General features: G+C 46.7%; 1 protein-coding gene across 1 annotated transcript in view; it reads right to left on the reverse strand.

The window, feature by feature from the left end:
- nrxn2b (neurexin 2b) overlaps positions 1-15,124 on the reverse strand; it is a gene marked incomplete at both ends in the record, with an annotated part of 582,739 nt that overhangs the window by 464,923 nt on the left and 102,692 nt on the right. Inside the window, 3 exons of the mRNA XM_083639787.1 lie at positions 205-395; positions 2,174-2,555; positions 6,954-7,073. Coding sequence (XP_083495913.1) covers positions 205-395; positions 2,174-2,555; positions 6,954-7,073 — 693 coding nt within the window. The remainder of the gene's footprint in view (positions 1-204; positions 396-2,173; positions 2,556-6,953; positions 7,074-15,124) is intronic.

A 15,124-nucleotide genomic window follows, 5' to 3' on the forward strand; every position in this document is an offset into this window, starting at 1 on the left:
TGTAGCCTACGACAGTGTTAGAAAAGCCACTGTGATCCTGTAATTGAGCCTAATTTAGATGGATTTGTGCTGGCATCTGTTCATGGCGACCTTCCAACAAGACTTAGGGGACAGCCAAGGATGACATTGGAACAGTTATCTTCTCTTAGTGGCAATTTCATCTGGGGGGAATCTAGCGCTGAATGCCAAACGGCCCCCTCTTACCTTTGAGGTCCAGGTTTCGGGCTCCGTTGGAGTGCTGGGTAACGGTGCGTGAGTCGATCTTCAGCGTATGTACGTTGTTGGCGTCCCGGGACACCACCACGTTGTGCCACTGGTTGTCATTGAGCGGCTTGTCCGAGTTGCCCTTCATTAGCGACGGCCCGTTGCCCAGGTCAAAGACGTAGTGGACGTACCTGTGAAGAGGCCGGAGTAAGGACTGTGCTGTGCGTGTGTGTGTGTGTGTGTGTGTGTGTGTGTGTGTGTGTGTGAGAGAGTGTGTGTGTGTTATCAAATCTTATACAATAGCCATCCTTGTAGGAAAGAAAATCTTCAAAGTGCTCATTAGAGTGCCAAAGTCACGCCCTCTTCCGGGTTCGGCATACGACCTAAGTGATTTCATTCCCCATTCATTTTTCCATAGACGTTGCGTAAAATGCTTATATAATTTAGCCTGGTATCCAGCCCCATATGAATCACTCTTCATACGGGTCTGGACTCACGCCCATCCACTGTGGTTATTCAGGACAGATACTGTCCGGGACACGTGATTGACTGGTCGATGTCGGCAGCGGGACCTAATGTAGCGTTGCCGATGACGCATTACAGAGCACCGATAAGCCAACACAGTCTCACAGACAATTGTAAAATAGCAACGTTTTGAACCAACGTTGCGATGTTACAATTTCGGCTCCAAAACTGTAAAATGGTAACGTACGTTCATACAGGGGTGGGCGTGGTTTCGGGAGATTTTAGGTTTAGGGTCTGGGGAGAGGTTATGTTTAGGGTCCGGGGAGAGATTTAGGTTTAGAGTTAGGGTCTGGGAGATGTTAGAAAACCGAAAATCTCTGGAACCTACGCCCACCCCTGTATAAACGTACGTTACCATTTTACAATTTCAGAGACGAAATTCTAACATAGGAACGTTGGTCCTAAAACGTTGCTATTTTACAGTTTTTTGGGAGATTGGGCTGGATAAGCAAGTCGGTAAAAGTCTCCATTTACCCACAGGCAGACATGGTGGCACAATTCCTTCCTTCACACAAAGATGGTTGCCTTTTGTGTTTTGTTTTTGGTTTATAGTGGCCGTGTTTCATTCAAAATATGTGTTTATTCTGCCTCCCTTTCAATTCCTTTATATAGCCTTGCCTTTGTGTGGCAGAGGCAGCTCAACCTTTTGTTTTGTAACAGCGCTGAATATAGAGGCAGGCATTTATTCCCACAAAAAGCTCTTTCCTCATATCCTAATCATTGTTGTTTAGCTTGGAGCATGATATCATCCACAATTCAAACGGATTTATTTCAGGGTCAGGCTAGTTTCTTAATGCTTTTACTTAAAATGTACCAACTATATCACAGGTCACAGTAATGCAATGTGCTCCCAATTTTCCATGAAGGTTTATCAGGAATATTCAAGAGACCATTTCATCTGAAGAATAGAGCTGAATAGTTTTCTAACTCGTTTCTCCAACTACAGTAGTACTGTAGCAACCTGTGTGCAGCTTATTGAACTATAAAGCAAATTGTCCATTGCTCAGTCACAGACCTAAACCAAAGCCACACCCATGCAGTCAACCTGAACTCATACAGTACTAGCATCATTCAATCACTTACTCACTTCTCTATATTAACTTGGAGATGCTAACTATTTTTCAATTTTGTTCTGTTGCCAAGCACATACAGCAGTTAGCACATACAGCAGATGATGGAAAAGATGATAGTCAGCTTGAGAAGGAGCATATATGTTATTATACAGATGTTACCTGTTTCAAAATACCCTATTGCCGCCGCCTGGTGAGCTGACAGGTGAGCTGAATTGTAACCAGGCAAAGAAATGCACTATGAAAAGAGGAGAGGATGCATGCCCACTCTGTGTGAGGCCTGACTAAATGGCCAGTCACACAGGGACAGGTATTTCACTAGTATAGGATGTATCTGTTGTTCTTCCAGGACTACCTAAAGCGTTGGGACTCACCCCTTGACCAGCTCCACGACAATGAAGTCGCTCCCGTCTCCGGAGTTGAAGAGCATCAGGCCGTCGGGCGTGGTGGTCTTGAACTGGAAGAAGAGGTGCATGGAGGCGTAGGCCTGTAGCGTGGCTAGCGCTAAGTAGCTGCCTTTCGTTCGAAACGTCACCGGATCGGCGATGATGTGGCGCATGCCGAAGCGGGCGTTCAGCTCGCAGTAGGAGATGTCTCCGTTTTTGCACTGGTCCAGGTAGGGCAAGCCGTTGAAGGTCAAGCCCTGGAGGTGACCGATGAAGTTGGAGGGCACCACGGAGATGAAGCGCCGCTCGGTCATGATGCCCGACTCGATGTTGTGAAACTCGAGTCGCGTGTGGGCACCGGTCATCTGGCCTAAGAAGGCGGAGGGCACAGAAAAATACATGTAAACTTACTGAAATGTTGTTCAGTAAGCATTATCATAAGGCATCATAGGCACATTTTCAAAATTATGGTACACTATAACATTGTGAGTGTATTATAATTGTAATCAGAATATAATTTAATATGTTATAAAACACAAGTAGGCTAAAACTTCTAGGACTTTATACTTTCAGGGCCAACTGTACAGCATCTCATACATAACACCATAACACTCATAACACAACCATGGAAGAGCCGTAACATAAAGACAACATAAAATGCACAAAAAATGTGTTGAACTGTAGAGTAATCCATGCTATTCTCTGCAATGTATGATAGAGGTTATAAGAGTTCAGTGGTAATAATGCAAAAATATATGGCTTTGGTATACCTGCAATGTGCTTATATCATCTTAAAATTAACTTTAATCGCTTTAAAGAAACAATGTGTATACAGGCATAATTAGGGCTGCGGCTGCCCTTCGGTCGACTAAGACTCTTCATAATGTTGCATAATGTTGTAGAAAATCTGCTGTTCTTCTCCCACATGGTGCTATTTATACCGTGTCTACTAGAAGGTGTGGAAGTCATGAGTTTGGCAAGCTGCCAGTTAAAATGCCCACCCTGCCGGAGCCTGGCTAAGGCTTCAAGGCCTCCCCGGGCATGTTCTCCTTTCTCTTCACCATAAAGCAGTTTGTGGAGCAGCCAGAGCTGGCTGATCTTGACTCCAAACTTCACAGGGTCATTCCTAGCTTCCGGGCCTCAGCGCGCCCACTCTCTTTTCTCCATCTATCTCACACCTTTCTGCTGTCACCTCTCCCCCCCCATCCCTCGCCCTGGCATCAGTTCTCGCCCGGGGCGAGTATACGGTGGGTGCCCAAAATGCCACCTCGTTTCATGACCTTTCATCCATCTCGCTGTTTTCTTAGTAGGTGATGGAACCTGTACCTCCTCTCTCTGCACACAGCTGCTCGGTTTTCACACTCACCACCAGAACATGTTCAAATAACCTCCTCTCTTTTCTGCTCAGCCTGTGACAAATCATTTATTCCAGCTTCCATCCCTCGACATATACACCATCCAGGTTCTGGCAGGGTGCCGTTAGCTAACTTGCTTGAGGTGTTATCAGCCTATTCGCATTACAATTGTATTAATTCTTACCATTTTACAGCGTGTTACACGGCCAAATATGTAGAATAATTTACTGTAAGCCTATATCCTACTCATTTCTAGTAGCCTATCTGATTAAATTGATAACATCAATACAGCACAAAGAAGATATACCATAAACTCTATTGACAGTTTTTCAAACAAATCCATTTGTGACAAGAGCCGTTAGTATAGGATTTCATCTAATTTGGCCTATTTCTCAATAATGATAACATGAATAATCATAGATTAATCTTATAATTACATTTTGTATATTCCTTCCAACTGCACTGATATTATACGTTTGTAGTTTTTGTGGCGCACATGTCCTTCCCCCCCCCCCCCTCTAGAGAGAGAGATGTTAATTATAAAGTAAATCAAAAAGCCAGCACAGACCTGTTCAACAGTAGGTTAATGACCCATACAAAACAACGTTTTTAGATAGGATGCAAGCATCCAATGGTGAAGAATAACGTTACCTGCCTGCCTCCCCCAGTTAGCTACTGTTTTGCCTGCTGATAATGGTCTCATTGCTGCTGGTAACATCTAGCCGACATTTGGTGGACATGACGCACGTCCCGAAAGTGGCTAGCGTTAGCCAGAGCCGTATAATAGAAGGACACTAGCGTTAGCTAGAGGAAATGTGTGTTGCACTTGCACGCGCTTCGGTTTGAAGCTAATGCTAACTGTGCATTAGCGAGAAGCGCTTTTTGGAGTTGACAAGAAAGCCTAACCCTGTGTATCCTTGACAGTCAACAACAGCCTATATTTTTGTCCATACATTGTTCCCCAACATAACATACCTTCCATTTGTGCTTGCAAATCCTCGTTTCTATTCTCTCTCCCTCTCTCTCATCGGCACCCCTACAGTAACATTTGTGTAGTTTGGACATCTTTCCGTTCACCTCACGCGGCTGTGAATTTCTTAACGATGATTGACAGTTCGACTAGGCGGTCTGGGTCTGCCAAAGAACCTATAAATTAGGAAGAGACATCACTCACGTCACAGCGTTCTTTTGCATTGAGGTCGTCAGACTTTGGTGCCAGTTCTATTGAAGGGAATGGGGCAGCAGGCCCACTATGAACCATCATATCTGTGTCGTTTCATCTTGGATTGAAAAATGCTGCCATCAGATTAAAGTGAACACACTATGATGCCCCGTTCGGTCGTGTGTCATGATGTAGCGTTAAGTTTAGCTAATCTAGCTCTATGTTGGACCAAACAGGTGATTGAGCTGAGCTGCTGGACAGAGCCATTATCTGTTTGGAGACCAACAATAAGGAAAACCAATGTGCACATTCAGTGGTGGATTCAGGCTGGTGGAAGGGCAGGGGTGAACAAATAAAAAGGGCACCTACTGCACAACATGGATGGGCCGTGGCAGCGTGGGAAAAGCTATGATGCCACAATATGTAGTCAGCCTGTGGGAAAAAGTAGCCAGCTAGGGGGGTCGAGGGGCATGCCCCCCAGAGATTTTTTTTTGCCTGAGTTAAAAGACAAAATTTGGTGGCCTCTGGCACATTCTAACACCAATATTCCATTATGCACTGATCTTAATTATTGCATATTTAATGAGTTTGCCTCCCTGATTGTAAACGTGAATTACTATAAAGGAGGTCAATTCAAAAAGTCTGGGCCCAATGCAAGATTCGAACGCTGTGACGTGAGTGATGTATTATCCTTCTTTTTTAGGGTCCTTACCTAAAACCTGGAAGTTAGCATTGCCCTAGCTGGTTCCCTCAACAATAAACAAGTCAAAGGATTTTTGGAATATTGCAGAAAATAATCTGTTTTGTTTCTCAAGATAATATTCAACACCATTATGATTTATGAAGCATAGGGCGATATTGCATTTAGGCCTACGCTGTGTGTGTGTGTGTGTGTGTGTGTGTGTGTGTGTGTGTGTGTGTGTGTGTGTGTGTGTGTGTGTGTGTGTGCATACAGTATATACACGGGTGTGAGCTGCTGCTCAATCACCAATTAAATCAAGAACTAACAAGTCTGTTTCTTGAGGGCGCTTTCATATAGCCGTCTTCATTTTTACAAGTTGGTAATGAGAATATGCCATTATTATATTCTTTCCGAATCTAATTAAGGCCTGTGTATGCTGAAAAACATGCAAACACAAATGAAAGGTATGTTATTGTGCCAAGGAGGTGGAATATGTATTTCTGGATGATTCATTCACATCATAATTAGCAGTCTGCCTCTTTTAACTGACAGCTAGTTTAGATGAGGGATGGCAGAAAGCATTACTTTCTCACTATGGGTGAAAATAATCTCAGTAATTTGATTTTATCATGCAAACGGATGACAAGAACACTGAACATCTTGACTGTTTTGTATTGCTGGTGTTGACAAGAGAGGGAACTGTGCTATGCTGACTTTTGAGGGGGATGTAAAGGACAAGACTTTAACAAATTACTGTAAGGAGTGAGAATATAGCATTAGCCTACTTGAGAAAAATGAGAAACATAGTAGGCCTACTGTAGGTCTAATAACATTTTTGCAGTAACACTGCTCGTAACAGGCTTTTATTGATGAATACAGATGTTAGCTGTTTCAAAAGCCCCTGCTTAGTAGTCGTTCTATTATCGCTCTATTGTATCATCCATTCAGCAGGATTCAAGAACTCTGCTCCCACCTAGCGTCGGTCACGTGAACTCACATTTCTTTTCGTTCTACCAGACCGTCTGGCCCTAAGCTTTCACGCAGTGTTTTCAGTGGGCGGAAGTTGGGCGGGTGTACTTGCCTTGACAGACAACTCCTTCAGCCAATCAGCGTTGGATCCAGTCAAACCCAAATCCACTCGGGAGAATGCATACTCCTGTACTTGTTTAATTGTTGTTATTGAGTCTATTTCTGCAGTAACTGCACTTTATGGCTGTTTAAACTCGACGAACGTTGACATTACTCCTTGAAGCAGACAGGCAAGGAGGCAGCCATTATTGTTTTCCTAGCGACATTCCTCATTGGCCGGTTTACGCCGGGTCGCTGATTGGCTCGTACGCTTTGCAGTTTTTGCAGAAGCCCTCCCAGGGCTTGAGGCCAGGCGGTCTGGTAGAACAAAATGAAATGTGAGTTCACATTTCTCTGGTTTACCAGGCTAGCAAGAGGTTGCCTTGACATCTGTAGGCTACGTGGTTTGGATGCATCTGATGTGTTTCCCCCTTGCTTCTTACCAAATTTGTCCCACTTATCTGTGCCTTTTCTATCCGTGCTAAAACAGTCACGACTAACCTTCCACGGTGACGTTATCCACCGACAGCTGCAGGTTCTTGCCTCTTCGCACCACCTTCACCATGTGCCACTCGTTGTCGTTCAGCTTCTGTCCCGCAAACAGTGTTTCAGGTCCTTTGCCTGTTGGGGCGGGGGGGAGGGGGAGTCAAGTCACGGGACAGTGGGTGAACACACTCCACGCACACACACACACGCCAAACACACGCATAACGCACGCAGAGTTTGCATAGGTGACAGTGCTGTTGGAGGAAACCTGCATGCTTGCGAAACACACGTCCGTCCGCGCACTCATTCAACCCACTGGAGAAGAAAGGAATCGAGCATTTGGTCTGACAGACTGGAAAATGAAGTGCCTCCTCAGGAACCCCCGGAGTGTTTCAGCAGGATGTCGTCAAAGACAGTAAGGGAAAATAAGTTGGAACCAGCTGAGCGAGCAGATCAAATCAGAAAAGCTGGCACCGGCGGCTGCCGATGCTGCGCTACTAACATTATATACTGCAGGACGTGTGTGTCGAGCGCTTGACGTCTCCGTTCGGCACTTATAGCGCGCCCGTTAGGAAGCCCGCTACGTGCCACACGGAGACGACAAGCTCTCGACACGGAGTCTGCTACGTGCCGAGCGTTTGACGTCTCCGCTCGGCACGTACTGTAGCAGCAGACTCCTTAACAGGCTGCTCTAAGTGGGGGAGTCGATGCGCGATACCAGACGTTTTAACCACTCATCCTGGAGCCTCTCTCTCCCCACCCGCCGGCTCTCCCCCCCTCTCCACTTCTCTTCTCTTCTCCCATTTCCCTCTTCTGAGTTTGATGCAAGGCCATATGGTGCTGCAGACATACTTATTAGAGAGGCATATTTGCATAAGTGTCTTTTCAACGCAGGGATCAGCCTATTTATACGACAGGGCCTCATTACAATGACGTTTGAACGGATTGTCAAAGCAGCAAATGACAGAGCAGTAAAAAAAGTATATATAGTCTATATATATATATATATATATATATATATATATATATACATATATATATATATATATATATATTTACTGCAGCAAGAAACGAACCCCTCTTTCAACACCCGTGACGAGTTGTGAGTTGATGTGATTTATGGTTAAAGTGATTGTGGCGGCTAGTGCCGGCTAATAGCTGTGCCACGGTGTTTAACGGAATCAAAATAGACATGGGGGCGTCTGGGTAGTCTAGAGGCAAAAGCACTTGCCTATACCACCACAGAGACACAGTTAAATTCCCAGCAGCGGTACTTTACTTCTGGCTTGGTCAGACGTTCTTACCGACACAATTGATCGTGTCTGCAGGCTGGGAAGCCGGTGGGGTATGACTGAGTCCTGGTCGCTGCACTAGTGTCATCTCTGGTCGCTCAGGGGGAGGGGAACTGGGGGGGGGGGGGGGGGTGTATAACATGATCCTCGCACGTGCTACGTCCTGCAGGTGAAACTCCTCGCTGTCAGGTGAAAAGAATCAGCTGACACATGTGTCGGAGGAAGCATTGTGCTAGTAGTCTACAACTCTCCCTAGATCGACAGAGGGACAGCAGGGGGAACTGGCCAAGTACAATTGGAGAGAAAATGGGGGGGGGGGGGGCTCAAACCCTTAAACAAAGGCCTGCTGACAGCAGTGGGCGGGGCTTCAGGTGGCGAGGTGAAGGTGACAGTGATCAGAGGGCAGAACAGGTGAAGGTGACAGTGATCAGAGGGCAGAACAGGTGAAGGTGACAGTGATCAGAGGGGAGAACATGGGATCCGTAAACAACAATACCATATAATGACTTGCACCGCGTTGCCAGTGGGGCTGGACTGAAATAGCAGAGTGCCAGAGGAGACCAGTCACTTCCATTAAGACACCTACTGTACTACTATACCAGCGGCTATGTGGGCGGCGCCGGAGTGGAGCGGGGAAGGGGGGGGGGGGGGGGACGGCACTATGGCTGTTCAATAAAGAAGCCATGACATGAAGAGACAGTGGCCTTCACACCATTAGCACCAAATGATTTGTTTATTACAGACCTAATATTAGAAATCCCTTCAGGCTTCCTGGGCCGGTGGCTGTTTGCCTAGCTGGCTGGCTGGCTGGCTGGCTGGCTGGCTGGCTGCAGCCTGAGCCTGTATAGGGGCTTGGAGTGGATGATAGAGTACAGCCTGGCAAAACACCATGGTCCCCCTCCCGCTTGTGTGTGAAATGATTTAGCTTAGAGGGAAAAGGTTCCATCAATTGATGGCCTCCGCCTGGCACGCACACATGGCCCACTGGAGAATTGTTTTCCCATTTACCGCCGTTACCTTCTCTTTTTTCCTTCATGGCCTTTTTGTCTCCAGCCACCACGTGGAATTGGATAGAGAGACTTTTAATCACACCATGTGTGAAGTCAATAGAACGGAAAAGGGCTGCTGCTGCTACTGTATATCGCTGCAAAGAGGGAGAGCACAGGGTGGATGAAAGTCGCCAGCAGAGAAGTTAAAAGTGATCCGAAGAGGAAGGGGAGGATGGGGAAAGGAATGAGAGGAAGGATGACAATGACAGAAAAAAAAATAGATATATATCAGAAAGTTATAAAGTACAAGAACCTGAGAATGAAGCAGAAGACTGAGCAACAATGTGCAGCAGAGGCAGAGCTGGGCTTGGCTGATGTACGATCAGCCAGGACATCAGCCAGGACCTGGGAGAGTCCGCGGCAGTGCAGATGAATGGAGAAATGCGAGCCTTTAGGATAAGGTCCATGTAATATTTATCTGGCTGGACTGCTAGAGGCCACGGGAGAGCAAAGGGCCACGGCTACAACACATAGCAAGGTCCATTTGGCCACAGCATTAACAATGGGGGAGTGGAAAATACACAGACGCTGCAGCTCTGGCCAGGCGAGACAGACAAGAGAGAAGGCTTTGGGCACAAGGTGGGTTCAGGCCAGGGCAATGTGGGACCCATTAGGGTCCAGGGCCAGAGTGTGATGATGCACAGCAACAACATCACCTGAGTCCACAGTCATCTTCTGGGCTGTGGGCCGGACGGGGTAGGGCTCAAAAGTACCACTCTGAGATAGGGATGCACGAGGATGATATCGGCACAACATCGTTATCAGCCGATAACGGCTTTAAAATGAAATATCGGCTTATTATCGGAAATGTCATTTCTGTCGATATGACACGCCGATAAAATGACGCTTTAATTATGGGCAAATCCTTGATGGGAGAGCATCATGCAAGCCTGTTTAAATAGTGTAACCAAGCGTCCTGGACCTGGATTCACCTGAGTAAGGAACAACACAATCGACGAGACGATTGTGGCGTCCATTGTGTCCATTAGCAATCACTACCACTTTTATTGTGACACAACAGCGGAAGTCCGACAACTAATGCTGCATTATACAGCAACTCAGAGGAACACGCGCACACACAGACACACAGACACACAGACACACACACACACACACACACAAAACACCTTGCATACAAAAGCACATAGCAAACGTAAATATAACAGGCTATTTGAGTAGGATGAATCATACCGCTTTGTTTGAAAGAAAATGTTACAGAATATGGCATGTTTTACAAAACATAAGTTGAAGTAGTTTTCTTATTTTACCCAGTGAATGTGTACATATTGAAAATCATTGTAGTGTTTTTATGTCTGCATCTGCCAGTGGGCCAACACGATAAGAGTAGGCATAATAATGTGTTAATTCCACTACAGGAGAGACTAATGTTATCTGAAATTAGGTTGGGGAAAAATCTGCGTATAACCGTATCAGCATCCACAATCAGCCAAAAGAGTTGGAAAATATTGGATATCGGCAAAAAAAAAAATCCAATATCGTGCACCCCTACTCTGAGATCATAAATATGACTGTAAAAACCGATGCTTTAACTTTAAGAATATGTGCATCTTCTGCATTGGCAGATCATAATGGCAAGAATGTTAATTGCAAACAATGGAAAAGCATGTAAATGGTAAAAATGGCCTGCCTTTATATAGCGCTTTTATCCAAAGCGTTTTACAATCAGTAGGTTCATTCACCCATTCATACACCGATGACGGCAGGCTACCACGCAGGGTGCTGGCACACCATCAGGAGCAATTTGGGGTTCAGTATCTTGCCCAAGGACACTTTGACACGCAGACTGGAGGAGGCAGGAATCGAACCACCGACCTATTTTATCCAAAGCGATTAGTGGGCAACCCGCTCTACCTCCTGAGCTACAGCTGCCCCTGCAGCCGCATGTATTGTTGATCCACCTTCTCCCGGGCCCTGGCTGTGTGTGCTGTATTGCTGACAGTGGAGTCTGACATTATTGCCCAGGTAAGACTGCAAACGAGGAGAGATGAGAGCTGGCGGTCCAGAGTTCAATGAGCCGCTAAGCCCTTAATGCTGCCACTGGCAGACGTGCTCGCTGCTGCAACAACAAAGGAGGACACAGTGCTCATTAATAAAAAGGAGCTGGCGATTATTAAAATACAATTAATTCTCATCGCGCCACTTGAGCTCTGGCTTTGTCTTCCAGATCAGTGAGACAAAGACCTGTGATCACATCAACTAAAGCACACTGCCTCTGTTTCTCTCTCTTATTCTTTTGTCCCCGTCCTGGAGATGGGGACTTGGACTTGGACTTGCACACACAGTGACTTGAGACGTCTCCTCATGAGACTTGTGATTTGTGATCAATCTTTGTGATTATCTTTGGTGCATTAACATTAAGGAAATGTCTACTAATAATAATGTCAACTAATCAATGCTGATACTGTCTGCTAATAAAGGAGTTATGATGATACAGTACATGCTTTGAATTACTTAGATTCAGCTATGCAGTGTTCTAAGCAGACCGGATGGCATCAGATGGCAGCAGATGATAGAACGATCATAAGAGCCTCGAGACTACTTGGACGATAGTGACCAAAGCCGTGAGACTTGACTTGGACTTGCCTCGCCCTCAAAGACTTGAGACTTGACTTGGGCTCGCCCCTCAAAAACGTGAGACTTGACTTGGCCTCTAGCTCAAAGACTTGAGACTTGACTTGGACTCTAGTTCAAAGACTTGAGACTTGACATGGACTCTAGCTCAAAGACTTGAGACTTGACATGGACTCTAGTTCCAAGACTTGAGACTTGACTTGGACTCTAGCTCAAAGACTAGAGACTTGACTTGGACTCTAGCTCAAAGACTAGAGACTTGACTTGGACTCTAGTTCAAAGACTTGAGACTTGACTTGGACTCTAGTTCAAAGACTTGAGACTTGACTTGGACTCTAGCTCAAAGACTTGAGACAGGACTTGGACTCTAGCTCAAAGACTTGAGACTTGACTTGGACTTGCAAAAAATACGTTATGAGCCTCTCTGCCCTGGCCTTTCTCATCCTGTCACTTTCCCTTGCACTTGTCTCAATGTGTCACACCCCTGAGCCAAGCGTTTTTCTTATCTGGTGTAAAAATAGCCAGTTCAGAGCTTGTAGATTTCTTTCATCGACTGTGTGGGAGCAGCGTATGAGAGGTGTGATGTTTGCGGGCTGTTGCATAATTACCAGCAGTCATCCATCATTGGTTGCTGTGTTCTCTCTGTAAACAACCTTGATTAATGCAATTGGATCAATGGAACACAAGCCGTCAACCAATAGCTGCGGGTCGTGGCCATCAGTCACCATTCAGGGTGTGCGGGAGCTGCTGCGGCACTGAGTACTCGAGCACAGTTGTAGAATCAATTTATTATGTCTAAACCCTAATCAAAAGCACTTGCGAGAAAATGACGAATGTGATTATCAGTCGGCAGCGTGCGACGATGACAATCCCCGTCTTGAGAGAAATGTTTGTTTTCCTCGGCACAGAGATCCATGTGTATTTTGGCCGAGGGGACCCGCTGGGACGGCCCGTGACCAAACTGTGAGGTGCTTTAAAATAGCAGCCTGTGACAAATCACCTCTGTTACCAAGTGAGAGGAGTTCTCTCAGTCCTGTCAACGTTAGTCACGAACACCTCGACGTGAAGCCCACACAGCCCATAAAACCCATAAGAGAGCCCTATGGACCAGATGTGAACCTTGCGTCCAGATGTCTTTTTTTACTTGGGTTACAGTGACATCTGCTGTTAAGAATGCATCTCATGCATCCACTTTAGGATTGTCTATCATTTCCCCTAGCAAAACATGTCACGCACATCACTTCCCAAGGGATGGAAAGTTAGAAGAAACGGACATTTCTGCACACACTTTTTCTTGTTTTTCAAAACAGATGAGCTCATCTTAGACAGTACGCATAATATCCTGCCATCCCCTCTTCAACCGCTTATCCACGGGTCACGGAGGTAGCAGTTCATGCAGGGGGACCCCAAACTTCCCTTTCCCTGCATGGCCAGCAGGGGACCCCAAACTTCCATTTCCCTGGCCACATTAGCCAGCTCTGACTGGGGGATCCTGAGCCGTTCCCAGGCCAGCGTGGAGATATCATCTCTCCACCTCGCCCTCGGTCTGCCCTGTGGTCTCCTCCCAGCTGGACGTGCCTGGAACACCTCCCTCGGGAGGCAACCAGGTGGCCTCCCTTACCAGATGCAGAGTATCACGTAGAGCAGCAGCAGGGAGATGCCAGTCACCCTCCTGAGAAAACCCATTCCGGCCGCTTGTATCCGCAATCTTGTTCTTTTGGTCATGACCCATCCTTCATGACCATAGGTGAGAGTAGGAAACGAAGATCGACCGGTAGATCGAGAGCTTTGCCTTCTGGCTCAGCTCTCTTTTCGTCACAACGGTGCGGTAAAGCGAACGCAATACCGCTGCTCTGATTCTCCCGCTCCATTGTCCCCTCACTCAATAACACGATACTTGAACTCCTTCACTTGAGGTAAGGACTCATTCCCTACCTGAAGTAGACAATCCACCACGAAACAAAATAAACTTCTTCTTGACCAACAGACCAGCCATGAATCAGTCAGAGATTGAGGTGTGCCGGTGAAGCCAGCTGTGGGCCTGGACTGCTCAAATATACTGCAGGGTTAGGATTGTTGGGGTCAGGGGTGACTGCGGGTGTTGCAGGGCCTGGGTTGTTGAGGTCAGGAGTGACTGCGGGTGTTGCAGGGCCTGGGTTGTTGAGGTCAGGGGTGACTGCGGGGTGTTGCAGGGTCAGGGGTTGTGAGTGAGAATTTGGGGCATTTTCCCAATCTGACTTATTGTTGCTGCCAGTGGAGGTGCCCCCTGCAGGCGATTATAAAGAATGCAGGTTTAAGACACTTCCGCTTTGACTTCATTTTTCAGACCCGGGGGTTGCCCCTTGCATCAGAGACAGCCCTCCCTCCCCCCCCCAACCACCACCAAAAAACAAACAAACACTGTATCGTAGAACAACGCCTCTACGCTCTGCCCCGAATACCGGTATGCCATAGTGGCTTTTCGTCATGCCGGCACTGACTCGACTACACAGAGGAACCTTACCTGAGCTACTCCGCTAGTCGACTTCCATAAGTGTAGATTCCCTTTTTACAACTGCAGCGTATTCTCTTTTTATGAGGCATGACAGAACCTGCCATCTTTTCAGGTTATGGATACAGCAGTGGATGACCTTTGAGGTCAGGAGTTACTGTGAGCTGCACACACACGCATGCATCTACACATGACACACACACACACACACACACACACACACACACACACACACACACACACACACACACACACACACACACACACACACGAGAAAAGAAAATATAGCTGTGGACTGCAGGCCAATTAAAATGGGCTCAAGACCCACAGCCCTCTACTGTTCTTTCATTCTCAGCTCAGCAGCCCCACTCTGAGGAGAAGGGGAGGATGCTGATACTGAGCTCCACCGAGGGAGAGAGACCAGGAGATATGAGAGAGAGAGAGAGAATAGGGATGGATTGAGAGAGGCACGGGGAAGATGACTGACAAATGCTGACCAATAGGAAATCTGTAATGCCTGGCCTCTATGTGGATTCACATGAAAGAGAGGCAGAAAGACAGACAGACAGACAGAGAGAGAGAGAGAGAGAGAGAGAGGGAGGAAGAGAGAGAGGGAGGGAGGAAGAGAGAGAGAGGAAGTAAGAAAAAGGGAGGGAGGAAGGAACAGAGGGAGAGATAGAGAGAGGGGAAGCGTGAGTGTCTCCTGCATCTAATGAGTCTCCCCATAAAGCTCCTGCTTATCGAGACAGACAGATGCTGCAA

This window comes from Poromitra crassiceps (genome assembly GCF_964638095.1).
Source record: "Poromitra crassiceps genome assembly, chromosome: 7".
NCBI classification, from domain to species: Eukaryota; Metazoa; Chordata; class Actinopteri; order Beryciformes; family Melamphaidae; genus Poromitra; species Poromitra crassiceps.